This window comes from Dryas octopetala, chromosome 3 (assembly GCF_963921425.1).
Source record: "Dryas octopetala chromosome 3, drDryOcto1.1, whole genome shotgun sequence".
NCBI lineage: Eukaryota > Viridiplantae > Streptophyta > Magnoliopsida > Rosales > Rosaceae > Dryas > Dryas octopetala.
The window spans coordinates 9,216,898-9,234,133 of NC_141368.1; the positions used below are offsets into that span (position 1 = coordinate 9,216,898).

General features: G+C 33.9%; 2 protein-coding genes across 4 annotated transcripts; one reads left to right on the forward strand and one right to left on the reverse strand.

Annotated features, from left to right (window-relative positions):
* Positions 1–2,370: 2,370 nt before the first annotated feature.
* LOC147290571 (syntaxin-71-like) lies at positions 2,371–5,255 on the reverse strand. 2 transcript variants are annotated; one of them, XM_086236307.1, is made up of 9 exons: positions 4,975–5,255; positions 4,439–4,564; positions 3,975–4,143; positions 3,790–3,875; positions 3,343–3,411; positions 3,225–3,269; positions 2,970–3,032; positions 2,774–2,850; positions 2,371–2,500 (listed from the first exon to the last, which is right to left on the reverse strand). In XM_086236307.1, the coding sequence occupies exons 1-9, from the start codon at positions 5,134–5,136 to the stop codon at positions 2,488–2,490; spliced, it is 810 nt and encodes a 269-aa protein (XP_086092433.1). In that variant the 5' UTR covers positions 5,137–5,255; the 3' UTR covers positions 2,371–2,487. The 2 variants fall into 2 exon arrangements, with proteins under 2 accessions (XP_086092433.1, XP_086092434.1); XM_086236308.1 differs by lacking the exon at positions 2,371–2,500 and having other exon boundaries at positions 2,770–2,850.
* Positions 5,256–8,458: 3,203 nt separating this feature from the next.
* On the forward strand, positions 8,459–17,031 carry LOC147290572 (transmembrane protein-like protein). 2 transcript variants are annotated; one of them, XM_086237198.1, is made up of 14 exons: positions 8,459–8,700; positions 9,767–9,825; positions 10,163–10,277; positions 10,875–10,984; positions 11,147–11,215; positions 11,815–12,429; positions 13,010–13,545; positions 13,687–13,751; positions 14,447–14,526; positions 14,987–15,091; positions 15,435–15,574; positions 15,671–15,799; positions 16,271–16,423; positions 16,509–17,031. In XM_086237198.1, the coding sequence occupies exons 1-14, from the start codon at positions 8,511–8,513 to the stop codon at positions 16,651–16,653; spliced, it is 2,511 nt and encodes an 836-aa protein (XP_086093324.1). In that variant the 5' UTR covers positions 8,459–8,510; the 3' UTR covers positions 16,654–17,031. The 2 variants fall into 2 exon arrangements, with proteins under 2 accessions (XP_086093324.1, XP_086093325.1); XM_086237199.1 differs by lacking the exon at positions 11,147–11,215.
* Positions 17,032–17,236: the final 205 nt, after the last annotated feature.

Below are 17,236 nucleotides of genomic sequence, written 5' to 3' on the forward strand. Positions count from 1 at the left end.
CCCTAGCTAATTCATTATGTGGAATCCACTTATGCAGGACAAAAAGATTTATACTTTTTTGTGTAGCCTAAACGTATTAACCATGCGTGTATAGTATATGTTGCCACTACTTGTTTTTAGCTACTAATAATAATAACAACAAAAGAAAAATTACATTCATACCCCTTCTCGCCTAATTAAGTCCTTGGTAATAATTGGTTGGGTAATGAGTCATAGGGTTAAGGTTCAATTTATTCAAATGTTAAAAAAAATGCTCCCTATATCCCTATTTCATAAATTCTAATTTTACTTTTAAATATTATTTTAAAAAAAATCAACCTAACGCAGCTACCCACCCTCCCTTCCTTGTCGTCTGAGACCTTCCCTCTATGTCTATGGGCTCGTTTGGTACTGCTTTTAGAATTGTCAAAAGCATTTTCAGATTAGGAGAAGCACATTTGGTAGCGTTTATCAAAAATAAATAAAAGTATTTTTGGGTTATAAAAATGCTTTTAAGGATTTTTTAAGAAGCATATGTCAGGTGCTTGCTCATGAAGCACTTCCAAGTGATTTTACATGAACTATTTAGAATTTTTATAAAAATATGTTTGTGCTTCTTTGCAAAAGCGCTTTCACTTCCAATAAAAGCGCTTCCAGAAGGAAGTGCCAAACAAGCCCTCTATATCCTTATCTTTCTCTTTGTCACTCTCTTTCCTTTATTTTCTCTTTCTCTTCCTCTTCTTCGCTCCTGAGCTTGCAAGATCACTATGGGTAGTCGACGACCCCATTGCATTTTACTTTGTTCTCTTACTTTTTTTTTTAAGTTTTATTTAAGGGTATAGTGAGAAGTTTTTGGGAAAATATGGTTGAAAGGAGGTTATAATTAGCAATTAAGGTGGGTACAAGTAGAATTTCTCATAAAAAACTATGATAATAATAATAATTTGTATGTGTGATTTAAGAAGAATGGGAATTTGTACCAAAAAAGAAAAGAATGGGAATTTGAGTTTATATATGTTGGTTTAAGAAGAATAAGCTTTACGTAGCCCACCCAAAAGTCCACCAGGCCCACGCCCAAATTTCTTCTCCAACAACCTTAGTCCCTAGGCCGGTAACTATTCTTCTAACCGAAATCATCTAAGGGTCTAATTTTAGATTTGAGTCCTACTATTTTTTTTTAATTATTATTAATCAAATGTAGATTTGAATTCTTAACCTCCTTTCATAAAAAGAGACTGAGTTTCATGTACTAGACTAAATAATCATTTGTTAGAATCTTACTATTCATATCATCTTGTCCTATTTTCCCACCCCTAATGTTATTAGCCACAAACTTTGGGAGATTTTGATTACAAACTTCTTAGCCACCACAAACTTATCACATATGAACCCATTATATGATGTTGGTACTAGTACGTGTATGACCACTGAGGCCAACCCTCCATATATTGCCACCTTCAATCTTTTCTTTTTCCAACAGCATTACTCGTTCTTCCCAAAATAACTAAGCCATCCAGGTCATCAATTTTTTTCATGTTCATTATCACAAAATTAGCACTCAGAAACTGAGAGATTGCAAAGAAGTTGATAATTAAAGGTAGATGCATGGGATGTACATAATGCATAGTCCAAATGATGATGCCCATCATAGAAGCTCTTCTACTTCCTCTTTCTTCGATTCCCTTTGCTCCGCTAGAGCTAGAGCTGTTCTAGTCTAGGGTCTTTCTTTTCTCTTAGGTTTCGGCGACCCTTGTACAAAAAAAAAAGGTGTGATTATTGTATAATATAATGAGGTATGTACTACCCATAAAAGCATTTTTGCATGCCTTACTGTTTTGAGGGTTTGATATGTGAATTTAATTGGTCATGTTATTATTGTTTTTGTGGACAATGCTTATGTTATTGATATGTGACCCTTAGATATATATTGCCTTTTCACGTTACATTTCTTTTCATCCAAGCCTTGGAAAATATTTTCTCTATTTTGGGGTCAGGAAAGAAACACACACTTAAAGCCCTCAAAATGAGGTTCAACGATATAATTAATTAGCACTTTTTTTTTTGGTCTGATATAATTAGCACTCAAAGAATCAAATTTTTGAGAATATTTTTCCCACAACTTTATGGGTAAATATTTTTCTGCATATTACTTTATGAGGCTAAAATCTATTTATGACATTTCAATGCATTAGGTTCACATGGGTTTCGCATTACAAATGACATTTCTTCCAATGTTTGCAAGTATTCCCACCAAAAAAAAAAAAATTCATAAAGTTGGTTCTTATATCACATCTCTTGAACCAGATTGGATCTTGACTCAGTAGTTGTTTTTGATAAAAAGTTTAATTAATAAAATTGTGGATATGAACTTGTGCCTGCAGGCACACATATACACGATCGAGAAATCTCAAGCCACAGGTAAAATATACCCATGACTGAAATAGAGTACAGGTACGTATCTATAAATGATTTAGAGAACTTGTGAAAATAGTTGCTGGATCACCAAATTCACTTCAACACACTGCAACAGACAAGCAAAAATATAAAAATCCAACACCAAAACACAATTTAACAACTTCATGAATTTTCATGGCCTACTAGTTTTATAGCATCTAGAGGGTTAATCTTATGAAAATTTGAAAAATCAGATAAATTTTGAGATTGAAATCTCTAGGTCTGCTGCATGCTAAAAAGGTAATAGTACATCCACCTGAATTCACATAGAGGAAGACTATGCAACAAAAAAAAGCCGGTCATGTTTTGGATGTCAATGCAGCAAAGAGATCAAACTTACTTGTACAAGTAGGCAGCAATTCCTAAAATTAGACACAGGAGGATGATATCAATGCAGAAGTTCCGGCTGGACCTCAGCTGAAACAAAATCATAATAATGGTGTGAGGAAGGTGGCGGAGAGGAAAGAGGGATGTTTTACTCAACCAAAGCTTTTCCAGTCAGAATCTAATATCAAAAATGCACACAATGCATTTACCTGGATTATGGTATCCTTGAGTCTCACATTAGTATTTTTAAGATCAGCATTTGCCCGGTCAACCTGGAGCGATGTCAAAATGGAACTTAATTTAATGCAGAAAAAATTGGATGATTAAAAGAGAAATATAATGGGAAAGAAAGATTTCACAATTTCAAAGTAATGAAAAATAGAGTTCACTATGTAATGCTAGCTCTATGAGAAACTAGAAAGAAAAAGATAGTAACCAGAATAAAGAAGAAGACAGAGGAGTACCTTATCATCTATTTCATCTATCAAGGGGACTTGCCTATCTATTTCCTGCACACAAAATATATTTAATCAGAACAGCAACCACCAAAACAAATGTTATTGGATAGTGGTATGAACAAACCTCATTCATGTCACCGGCCATATTTTTCAATGTGTCTAGTCCTTCTGCTATAACATCTAAACCTTGATCCTGTATGAAGTCAAATTAATCTCCCATGTCAGGATTTTCAGCACAGGCTATGTGGGAGAAAATGACCAACAATTCCAAAGTTCAAGCCCTATTGGATTGAAAGTTATTCAATTCCAAAAATAAGCAGGAGCTTACATCCAGACCCCTTTAGTTTAAGCATGTGAATCAGAATGAAAATTTCAATTTTCTCAAAATTGGTAATTTTAATCCTTTCAAATTTCAATACTTTCTATAGAACACAATATTAGTCCTTTAGGTGAGTTTAATTTTTAACAACCTAACCCATAAAAACAAGAAGAGGGAAGCATGGAATTCATGCAAGCAAGGGGTAGCCAAACTTTTGCAAAAAAAGATACTTGATTATATACGGATACTTGCCTGTTTCATTCTTCGCATTTCATACTCCTGCCTAAAGCGATCCGACTCCTCAGTTTGTTGAAAGTACTCACTATCAAATCTCCCATCTGATATAATATAAGTTGAGGCATTAGAAAAAGTTTAAAAAACAGATTTAGGTCTCTTATCCATAGAAACATTGGTCACAGCCTAGATCGACTGATTACCTGAAGTCGAATCAATTTTGATTCCTGCATAAGAGGAGGCTGAGTCTGTCCAACTACCATTTTGTTTAGCTCCACTTGTTGTTCCATCTTGTATTGCTTCTATCCTCTCTACCAATACAGATACTAAATCGCTCCGAGCTTCAATCTCTTCTTTTGAAAGCCCTTTTACCTATTCATGATTCATGATTGTATTTCTTAATAATTATATACCAATAAGATGGCACACAGTATCAGCAAACAAAAATAGTACTAAACATCAAACACGAAAAGATTTAAGACTTTAGCTGATATGAATGATAGAATCATTTGTTCACTAAATTTCAAACCAGAAAAAGTATTTTGGATTGGAAACTTGGAAAAAGTTGTGAAATTTTCTTGAAAACCAAGCAAAATATTAAAGGAAATATAACTTATATGAAGAATCAAACAAAGACACAAACCTAGATAATAACAAAAGATCAAACCTTTTTAGGAGCAAGTCTTCGCAATTTGGGGAGCTCCTCGAGCAAACGAGCCTTGGTTCGTCGAATCTCTGCATTCATAGCAACAGCAGTAGCCCTGCTCTTCTCAGTTGCTGCCGCCTCTGATTTCTATAATTTCAACAAAAGAACACAGAATTCATAATTCATCCAGACATAAGCTCCGTTTGGATGCAGAGAAAACGTGAGAAAAAAGATTAAAGCTTTAATCTCTAATTTCTCTGTTTCACAAACAAAACCTCCACTCACTGAATTCAGCCTTGTACTATTACTATCATTCTCTTTGACTTCATTGAGTTCACTAAAACCGAAAAAAAGTAAAGAACATTAAAAAGAAAACTGAAAAATCTAGCATGGAATTGAGAACCCCATATAATTTTTCATTTATTTTCTCTTCCTTTCTTTCAACTTTCTCAGCAGCCAACCAGAGAGAAGTGCATATTTTGTTAAAAAAACAGAAAAAAACTGCAAAACCCATTAAAACAAGTAGGAAAATAAAGAGTGAGCGAGAGTGGAGAGACCTGGAGAGCAGCGTCGAGGTCCGCCTGAACGACGCCGTATAAGCGAGCAAAAGCGTCGTCCCCAGAAACATTGTTGGGGTCGTTCCTCTGCTTGTCTACGTCGTACTTGTCGTATTTCTGGCATATCGCATCGACCCTCGTGATCAAATCTATGACCGTCATGATAGAGCGACGTCGTTCTGGAGGTGGAGGAGGACGGCAAGGCAACGACGGAGCCAACACAGAGCTGTAATGTGCTTGCGTGTGTGTATGTGACGTTGTTGAGTGCTGTGTTGACCGTTTTGGTTTCAGAAAATTAACCACAAAAAAAAAAAAAAAAAAAACGTAACAAGACAAGGAGAGAGAATTTTATGGAGGGTTGTGATTGTATATGAGCATCCTACGGCGGAGATTTTGATGTATGTAGGCGTACAATTGTATAAAGGACACAATGTTATTGTTTATGTTGTGTTTGTTTGTCTTGGAGTTGGTTTGGATTTTGTGATGTCCGATTCTGACAAATGTACTTGTGTGATTCACTGCCTTTGACTTTAAATTTCTCGGGGACTGCATTGGAGATCAAATAATCTCATTTTAGGTCCGATAATTCTATCTGGTATCAAATTATAATATTTTTTTATTTTAATTATTAAAATATTTTATTTTATTTTATTTTAGATTCTAAATTTTAATTTAGGTATTAATTTAAAAAAATATGATTACACCGAACTGTGACTGTCTAACAGTCATAACTTTTTTATTGATTCGTTGTTTTTTCAATATTTGAAAAACTTAAATTTTAATGTTTAGTATATGGGTTATAGGACTTCATCCTCCATATATAAATCAAAAGCATTAAATCCTTATAAATTTTAAATTTTTATGAATTTAAAACAGTCGTAACTGTATAGTAAACTGATTTGTGACCTAATCCAAAATGTTTTACTCTAGATTAGTACCTAAACTAAAAAAAATTAGTGTCTTGCTGCTTTGTTGAAAAACTATTAATATTGGTATTTAATTTTAATTTTCTATCTCATTTTTCCTTGAATTAGCTTAAGTAGTGAGGATGAGTGGGATAATAAACTATAATTAAAATAGATTTAGAGTTTAATTATCTCAAATGTGACCAGATTTGAGACTCTCATCTATATCCAAGAACCAATAATCCATTTTGTGTCTTTTGTTTTTTTTAATATCTTGGGGTATTTTATAATTTTCGAAATTTATATAGTTTTATAGTTTTTTATTTGCTAAATTTTTTTATATTGTTTAGAGTTTGCTTCACAACCAAGATTCATGCTAAGGGTGAGTATTTAATTGATTAAACTGACCAAACCAAATCATCTAAGATGGGTTGATTCGGTTTCTACACTCAAGAAAAAATATTATCAATTTATTACAATTTGAGACGGAGTTTGAACTATTTGTAAATTGCCTAAATAAACTCAAATTGAATTTGATTATTTTAATATTATTATTGTTATATGTGATCATAATATTCATTCATTCATTGCATAAGTTAATATGGGACAACTCACACCAATTTAATCAAACTCATGTATATCATATACATATTCATTGCCAATAAAAATGTATATCATATACTTTAATACCTATTATATGTTTATCTCCTCCCATTAAATTCCACCTAACTCCCTTCTCTTTTTATCTCGTCCACCATATATTCTCTCTCTCTCTCTAACTTATCTCATTCATCTTTATTTCTCTAAAATTTTCTTATTTGTTTATATGTCCTTTCTCCCCAAACCACACAAATCAACGAAATTAAACCGACTAATGAATGAATTGATTTGATTTCATTAAGCATATGATTCATACAATTTCAATATAGGAAAGTTCTAAAGCAATTCCTATTTGCCATTTGGGACAAAAATCAAACCAATACTCCCTACAATATTTTTCTTTACAAAAGTTGAGTGCTATTTGCATATTCTCTAGTATTGGTTCATGCTCCAATGCCAGGAGCACAAGTCATTCCAACACTCAAGTGCATGAATTCTATAGAAAAGCACGAAATTATAATAATACATCAAACTGTGATATGCTTTGGCATTACATCCATTTGTGTTTGATACATTTTCTTTCATATCACATTTGTGTTTGTGTTTGTGTTTGTGTTTCTTCTAGATGCATTCCATGTGGCATCTACTTTTTTAATCCAAAGGCTGAAATCAATTGCGTGCAGTATTATTATAGCCTCTTTATTGTGACGATCTTGTGATTTTGCCTGCATTATTCACCTGTGATTGAAGAGAGAAACAAACCAATAATAAAAGGCTAAAACAGTCTTTGCACCATCCAACATGAATCTAAAACGCTATAAACTTTCCCATAATCTCCGCTTTATGTTTTAAGACAGATCATGACGTGTTTGGGTCCTGGCCACTTCGCATCTATGAGATTATGTCATTTTCCCACAAATCACATATATTATATATACCTAACTTAGAATTGTATATGATATACATGAAACTAAGAATTTATTTTTGGCAATGAATATGTATATGATATGTAATTTATTTTTGGCAATGAATATGTAAATTACTTAGAAAAATTTATTACACAAAAATAAATTACTTAGAAAAAAAATAATATGACAAGAGCATGAAATGAAGCCTTACAAATGTTTTTTATTTTATCAAAAGCCTTACAAATTTAACATTGTCCAAAAGGGAAAAGAATCCCTCATAAAAAGTTTCCAAGTTCGATATCTTATCTTACTCCCCTTTAAAGCTTGCATTAATAAAAAAATTTACCTAATATGTTTACTATTAAAAAAGTTCATCTATTTTTCAATGTTGAACCTGTCCACGTTATAAAATTAATGGCCGTGCTTTACAGGACCTAGCGATCGAACGAGGAATGAGTAATCGAATGAGGGCCAAGCTATCAATGTTTTTTATTTTTTTTATAGGGCTGATCGACATTTCTAGAGTCGGATTAAAAATGTCGAACAATTTATTGGTTGAACACGATTCTAAATGATTTATGCTTTGTGTGTTTTGTGTTGGTAACAAACAGTTGAAAGATTATAAGTATAATTTTTTATACGATTTCAGGATAGAAACTGACCAACAATTTTTAAGACAGGGATGAAATGGACGAATTTTAGACGTGTTAATCGCTCGACTTATTAAAAAGTGAACCGCACCGGCTTGAGCGTTTGAATCGATTTTTCATGCTATTTTCCATTTTGGACTAAAATAAATCCTTTCTTTTTTCTGTAATTTTTGCCGGATTTTCTTTTTTTCTCTCTTTTTCTAAAACCCTATTTTGATGAAAAAACAAATCTACAACGCTAAGCGCGTGGTTGTTACGAGGTTATAAAAAAGAAAGGAAAAAACAGTAGCCATATAACATATTAGCCAAGGTCCAAGGATGACTTGCACGAGTCAAAGTCGTCCGCGTCCGAAACTCGGTCAATTTACCATTAAACACCCAATAAACCAAGTATTTAAATACTCTTAAATTTTCTTAATAAACTAAAATCTCATTTCTTTATTTTCTTTTCCTTGTTCCAAGAATCAGAAGTCATGGCTTCGAATTCGATTCTGTGCTCCTCTTCCTATTTGAATCTCTGTCATTTCCTGCTTTATTTAAGCTTATTCTTCTTCGGCCACTGTTATTCATACGACGAACTGGGTCCGTTCAACAGCTTCACTGTCTCCAGCTTCAGCTACCCACCAACCACGCTCAGGCCATTTGACGTGCGCTATATTAGAGGTGAATGAGTTGCTTTCCAATGACCCTTTTAAGCATTTGGTTGATTAATTCTGTGCTTAAATGGTTTTGGAAGGAGTATGGGGTGTAATGATTGATGGGTCAAGGCAAACAAGATTAATTTTTTTTGAAGAATTTGAAGTACGTTGATTTTTTGTTGTTAAATTGTGTTATATTTCTAGCTTTTGGAGTGTTTGTGTTTAAAATTCTTAACATGGGGGGTGTTGTGTTTAATGGTCATGGTCAAATTTAATGATATTTCGTGAAATTCAGATAATTGGATGGTCACTGGTAATTGCACCTTTGTTTTAAATTTCGGTAAATACAGTTGCATATGTATATATATATATATATATTTCTTTTATTTTTGTAAATATTCATTGATGTATCATATGTAATATTTCTGGAAAAGATCTGTTAATTTTTGGTCAGGACTGTTATGATAGTATTCATTGAGCAAGTTTACAATGTTTAGCTACTAGAGCTGACTTGCTGGTTTCAGAATTGTGTAGAATAACTTTATATGTGATCATGCTCGAAACTAAGTTTGAAACATTTATCATTCTGTTTCTTGACTTGGGCTTTAATTGAGTCACAAGTAAGCTGATTTCAGCATTTCCTTTTTATGTCGACCATCATGTAATGAGTGATTTTTTTCCCTTAAATCTTTTCACAGATTCTTATGTTAGTTCTGTTGCTCTTGTCAATGAATCACAGCTTGACACCGCATTATGAGAGGCTATATTTGTTTGATTTGTATTTCTTTATAATCAGGGGGGTTTGGCTGGGAGACATCTCATGCAATTTAGTCTCATTAGGTGAATGTGATGTTTTTCCTCACATTTTTGTTTATTCAGCTATTGCAAGTGGTATAATTATGCATTCACCATGAAATAGACATCTTATTTTCATTTCATTTAGCCAAGTCAATTGTCAATTATATATGGTGACAAAGATATAGAATTGTTAAGTGTGCTTAGTGAAATGGTGAATTTGTTTAAATTTAATATCAGATATGTAGTGCTAATTATGCAATATCTTACTGGTTTGGTGTTTTTCCTTGCTCCAGTTGAATTGCCACCATGGTTCTCTTCCATGTCTATAGCAATGAACTCGGACGTAGACATTGTAAGTATATTTATCAGGGTTTAAATCTCCTACTTTTTCTTTTTCCTTTTAAAAAGTATTTCTTTTGCACTTAATGTCTTATTTATGTAAGGTGGAAACTGGAAAGGTATATCATGAACTGTCTGATAGCTGATTCCAAATTGAAAGTTGTTTTCTGGATTGAACATTTTTTTTCCAGTTCTTTTCTTTTGATATACCTTTTTCCTTTTCACTGTTTCATTGTTTTAATTAAAATTTGGAGCTGTGCTACAAAACATGCCTCTAAATTCATTAAATTTCTAATTTTAATACATTATGATTACTTTGCATCCTTGCTTATAGTTCATACTGTTCTCAGGGTACTGTAAACATAGAAAAGGTTCCTAAAAATACACTGCCATTGATTTGCTTCAGAGATGGTAGCCCCCCACTGCCAGATGTCAACACTTCTCTAACAGATTCCGGCCGTCCAGGTATATCTCATCTAGATTTAGATAAATTGATTAAACTGAAGTATGTGTAAATATATTTAACTCCATCCACATGCATCTTTCTTTGCCTTTCTGCTCTATCTTGTGCTTTTTGTCCTGTGACATTACATTTCTGGTCAACATGCATATTAAAAGTATTCCCCAAGAGTCAACTCAACAAATGCCTCACGCCGCTAAGATTATTTCCTTTTCACCAATTTAGAATTAGGAATCCCCAAAGATTCTGCTTGCTGAGTTCTTTATGAAAACATTGTTTATCGACTATTAGTTAACATGCTTTGGTCAGAGCGTCTCTTTAACATGATTTGGTCCTCTTTAACATGTACAAAAATTCAACTACTTTTTGTACACTCAATATTGTTTCTCTTTAACATGGTTTGGTCCATGTGTCTGGTTAACTAAGTGCTGTTTGTATGCTCAACTTATCTGTTTGTGGATCTTTTCTCTATTGCATGATTTTGGTTTTTTGTTTTAGATGAAATTAGGTTTTCAGTTTTCCCATTCTTATTTTATCTTTCCTTCAAATTCTAATCAAATTATGATTGAAAAGAGTGTTGAATAGATTTTCTGCTATGGCAGTTATAGTTCCCTTCTACAATGGTTCGTTCAAAGAAATACAAGCTCTTCAGAGTGCAGAGCAGTGCTATCCCATGTCTAAAAATTTCACCGTGAAGTTGACAAATGAGCAGGTCTCATCAAATCTGTTACTTATAATATTACTAATTTTTGTTTGTTAAATATATAACTTTTGGGGAGGGATTATGCTAATGGAACAATTCACAGCTTCTTTCGTGATTTTTTTCTTCTTTTTGAAAAAATTATATTCTTGGTCTGATGAAATTGTTGTTCAGATTTCTCCAGGAGTTTGGTATTTTGGTCTGTTCAATGGCATTGGACCTACAAGAACACAATCAAAGATGGTATATTTTATCATCCTTAATTTTTTTATTGTAGTTAGTCATGGTGTTGACCATTGATTCACCCAATTATTGTAGTCATGGTGCCTTTTATACTTTTCTATTTTTTATTTAATAAATCATTGTGAACTGGTAATTGAGAAATATGCAGGGTAGCCATGCTTAAAAATGGAATGTGGTTGAAAAACTTTGGTTTTGAAAACCACTGGAAAAGTTGAAGCTGATTATGTGGTTTTCCATGTTGATTTGATAAGAGCTACATTTTTGGTACCTCATAAAAGGTCTTAGAATTAGCTCAAGCAAACTTTTGGCACTTGTGCATTGGTTGTAAATCAAGGACAGTCCACACACTTTTGCTTAAATTTGACATCTGAGTGATTCAGCTCCCTCTGCAGAGGCATCTGATCTAACATTTTTAAAAATTTTCAATTAATAGTGTGTCCTTAATCCTTATAATAGACATTATAGTTATTGCTGTTTTTTTAATTTTCCTTTCTGCTTTTCAGTGAAGGGATATTCATGAATTTTGCCTTAATAATGGATATTCATGAATTTTGCATTCATCTGAACACTTAATTAAGGCTACTATGCAAACATTGCAGATTAATCGTGGCTCATCATACTCCTTCAGTGCCAACATTACTGTGGAAGGATGTACAACCCTAACCATGTGGGGCCAGTATTGCAATCAGACAATTTACCCACTTTCTTGTGCTCTGTCTGATAGCTACAGTCCTGCAGAAAATTCTTCAGAAGCTGATTTGTACAACCGAACAGTTGAAAATGTTATTTCATGCAAAAATAATTTTGAATCTTCTTGTCATGGAGATGGGGAACAAAAAGTATACTCTTTGGATGCAGTGGGAGTATCACAAAAGTTAAAAATTGTGGCAATGGATGTTTGGTTAAATGTAACATCATCAAATAACACCAGGAACAGTAGTGATATTAATTTAATGTGTTTTGCACGGCATGGTGCAATACCTTCAGAAACTCTGCATGATTATTCCAGTAATATAAACAAAGATCCTTTGGTCATTCACTTTCCGAAAGTTGGTCGCTGGTACATTACTGTTATACCTATAAACCTCTCAAAAGAACTTGGAGGGAGTCCAGATACTGACTTAAAAGTTTGCTACACGATGCAATCAAAACTGCATGAATGCCCAGCGGGGAAAGCTGGAGCAAATTGTACATGGGAAATATACACCCTTCAGGTAGGCTTGCTGATACATTTGTTTCTGCTTCTATGAGATTTCTTGAAAGTATCAATTTCTTTGAATTAATAGGTAATTCGTTCAATTTCCTCATTAAACTTGGTATCTTGTACACGTTGGTTGGGAGGATTAGGATGAAGTGATGATTACATACTCACTTGACTAATGTTAGTCTAGAAATGGACATTACTGTGTAATCTGTTTTCTTTTGATGTTATTCTGTTATGATGACTGATAATTAGATATGAAGCATAAGATGAAAAGAAATTATATAACTTACAAGTTAGTTTGCACTTTGCACTAATGGGTGTATGGAAAAAATATTGATTAAAGAACAATTTTGACAGATCATTTTCACTAAGCAGAAACAGATCAAGGTTTCGGTAAAGGGATACAATCTGCATGTTGCAATATTAGATGAAGTCACTTATTTTAGATTTTTTTATTCATGTTAGTTTCTTGCTTTAAAGCTAGTTTATAAACAGCTTATCTTCTGTAGTATTTTATCCTTATGTTGATTTTTTCAAGAAACTTATTCGCAGGAATAATTTATTGACAAGCTGAGAATGGTTGTCTGCAGACGGTTCTGAGTCAAGGTTCAGGCGCCTTTGGATCCTACTATTTACCTGTTAGTGGAAAAGTGTCTTCTGATTCAGCCAATTTTCCTCTGGATTCACTTTTAACCAACACCTCGGTTGGCGGAGAACCAGATAACGCATGGACTTATTTTATTTTGGACATTCCTCGTGGTGCAGCTGGAGGAAATATCCACATTCGATTAACATCAGATGCACAGATTAATTATGAAGTATATGCTAGATTCGGCGGATTACCATCTCTTAGTAGCTGGGACTATTATTATGCAAACAGGACAAGCAGTAGTGATGGTTCCATGTTTTTCAACTTATATAATTCGAGTGAAGACAAGGTTGATTTTTATGTTTTGTACATTAGAGAAGGAACTTGGGGTTTTGGACTAAAGCATCTCAACACCACCAGTACTGCTTCCAAATTTCAGACTACCATGTCCGTCTCCCTTGAAAGATGCCCAAGAAGATGCTCCTCACATGGGAAATGCGCAACTAGTTATGATGCTAGTGGATTAACACTATACAGGTTTATGTTCGACCCTCCCCTTATGGTTTTTCTTATCAACTACGTTTAAATTTCTTAATCAGAAAGATAGCTGACACCTTAGTTTATGAATTTTCCAGTCATTATTATTGGTATAATGTGGTGATATTAATTTTTTCTCAGCTATTGCTCGTGTGATCGAACCCATGGAGGCTTTGACTGTAGCATTGAAATTATATCACATCATGGTATGCGTTATCTCAAAGTTATATGAAAATGTTGTCTTTGCAGTTGGTCTTTGCTAACTTTTGTTGCCCATTGTTCCAAAATTGCTATGGTGATTTGTTCTCACTGAATGTGATCCGTTTGTCTAGAGCCTGTAATATGAACTCTCGACCAGGAAGCAATGTTAGGTGTCTAACAAATGTGCAAAAACAGCATCTGCTAGTTTGGAGAAAAAAAAAAAATATAGATGATCCATTTAATGAGAATTTGCCTAAATTTTTTACTATTTAAATGAAGAGATGTTCTTGAAAACAATGTAAGCTTGTCTATGTGCATAGGCCCTGAAGCAGATGTAGTTAGTTTGTCTGATCTTGCAGTTGTTAGATGGCTTCTTAGTTTTATAAAACAGCTGTAATTTTACAAACTTGACTCTAATCTGGAGCTGTATATCCCGCTAATAAATAACAAAAATCCACAAATCTGAAAGTTTCGGAGTCAATGATGGCCTCGGTCGATAGGTCAAACTATTGCAGGGGACTGCTATTTTGCCACAGCTCTCAGCTCCATGAGACAAGTCAGAGAAAAAAAAAAGTGTACTTTGAAGTGGTTCTGTTTTATTTAACAAAGCAATTTTTCTCATTGGAAACTAGCTCCAGGACTCAGTATTATTCTCTACAATGGTTCTTTTATCTATTTCTCTGGCTGAAAATTGGCATAGGGCACATATGGCAATCAATTTTTCTTATCGCATCAAATGCTGCAGCAGTACTTCCTGCCTTTTGGGCTCTTCGACAGAAGGTAATGCTCGTACTTATAATTATCTTTTGACTTTGATTAACTATAACTCAAGGCTTCTAGCAACAAAGTAATTATATATTTTTCCAAATAAAAGAAACACTCCCTGAGATTTACAACAATATTGCTCTCTTCCATAAGATTATCTTATATGGACTTTAAACTGATGTCATAAAACTGGTTTAACTTAATTCCAAAATTTAGAAAATTTTCATCATATCCTGACCAATGATGGCGAATTCGTATATTTAACAACCCTACTGAGAGGCCTAGTGAAATAGAAAACTCAAGTAGGTTATTACATACCAGGGAGGTTTCTTGTATTTGTACCTACTCTTTGGGCATTTAGAACTTGTCGATATTGATTATTGAATCTTAATTACTTGATTCAGCCGCTAAACTTGATTGAAGCGCAAGCCCTATTTTTTTCTTTTGACAAGGAGGTCATGATTTCTTTGTACAGGCATTGGCAGAATGGGTGATATTTACAGTTAGTGGAATTTCAAGTGGGTTATATCATGCTTGTGATGTGGGTACCTGGTGTCCTCTGACCTTTTTTGTCTTACAGGTACACTTTTTTCTCTCTAACCTTTGTTTTAAATGCTATAGGCCGGAAGATACTGTTCTCTATGATTTGGTGTTAGAAACTTGGGAAGAAGACACTTGTAAAATAGAATAAACAAAGAAAAAAAAAACTCATTGATTGGCAAAAGCCTGGAAGCCTTCAAAGATATCATTCGCCAATCCTCACTTGAGATATGGGTTTTTCATGTGATAGGGTGTGAGATCCGTATGATTATGAATGCAGTAATTTACACTGTGCTAAAGTTATCTCCCTCTCTCTCTCTCTCTCAAACACATTATGATTTGTAGTTTAGGATATTTATGATTGGTTATCTGAAATGTTTCAGTTCATGGACTTCTGGCTCTCTTTCATGGCTGTTGTGAGCACATTTGTGTACTTAGCTACAATTGATGAAGGTATTAAGAGAGCAGTACACACAGCTGTAGCGATCCTTACTGCCCTCATGGCAATTACTAAGGCCACCAGGTACCTTGAATTTATAGACATAGATTGAGTGCATTTTAAATCTGGAACCTATTTTTAGTAGTTGTCTCAGGCACCTAACCATATTGAACTTTGCAGGGCTTCCAATATTATTCTTGTAATTGTAATTGGCACTTTGGCTCTTCTTATTGGATGGCTGATAGAATTGTCAACCAAGTTTAGGTCATTTTCCTTTCCGATCGGATTCTCCTTAAATATGCTTGAGAGGTGGGTTTCTTAACTATATCAATCATTAATTACTGCAAGAAAATATATCTATTATAGCTCAGTATGCAATCAATACATATAAAAAAAAATATAAACTCATATTCAAGTATTATAATGAACAGATGATATTTGTTGAGTTCATTAGTTTGATATGAATAATCAATTTTTTTTTCTCTACCACTTGGATTTCAGTTTTGAACTGCCAATCTGCCAGTGTCATAATTGTTGGGCACATATATCCCACTGTCAAATTATGAAAACAAAAATTGTGACTGTATATTTAAATAGGAGCCATCCTTGGAATGGTAAGATATTAATTTGAAATGGCATGGACTGAGCAGGCTTCTATAATTAGCTCAAACCCCATTTGAATTTAATAACCCTATTGGATGAGTGGAGGGTAGCCCTTTGCCCATAAGTATAATAATAACATACCACTTCCTTTTCTAAAAAAACCAAGGGATTACGCAGGTTGCAAGCTGTTAGGGGATGGCTCCGGAATCTTATTAAGACAATTTTTAGAAGGTTTCGCTGGGGCTTTGTAATTGCAGGTTGTACTGCATTAGCCATGGCAGGAATTAGCTGGAAACTGGAGACCAGTGAAAGCTACTGGGTTTGGCACAGGTACAATTATATCATGAAATACTCTCTCTCTCTCTCTCTCTCTCTCTCTCTCTCTCTCATGATTGGTGCATAAAATGATCTGCAGCATTTGGCATGTCACAATATATACATCTTCATTCTTCTTCCTTTGCTCGAAAGCAAGTACTGAAAGTACTGTAGATACTGAGAATCAAAGACCCCCAGATGGAGCCTATGAGTTGACTCGACAGGATTCACTTCCAAGAAGTTGATAAAGAGCGGAAGGAGAGTAAGAGAAATTTTGCACAGCTAGGGTTATAGAGTAAATAAATGATATGTTATTATGGCAAGAGGGAAAACTTGGCTGCCAATAGAACAAGACACTTAAATTGCATTAGCTGAAGGGTTTTTTTTTTTTTTTTTTCTTTTCATGAAATTCCGCCCATAAGATAAACCTCTCTCCCTCAAATTTTTTTGTTTTTTTTGTTTTTTCTTGGGTAAATGTTTTGGGAGATAGTTGTTGGTGTGTGAATATCTTTCTGTATACATAGGCAGGATTATGAATTGGAGGCAGAGGAGAAATGTTATTGAAGTCCTTGGTGGAAAATTATGACATGAAATACATAGATGAGTGCGATTTGGTCATGCAAGTGTAAATGGTTTATTGCAGAGTAACAATACTTTTCATTAACTTAATAATGAAAGCACTGCAGTTTTGAGGCTTTTGAAACTCTTATGATTGTCAGTTGTAGTTTAAACCTTCCTGAATCACTTATGATTGTCACCACGTGGCGACCACCCAAAGAAGTAGTCTTACGACTAAATCTTGTATGGGGCGTGCCCTAGTGCGGCATC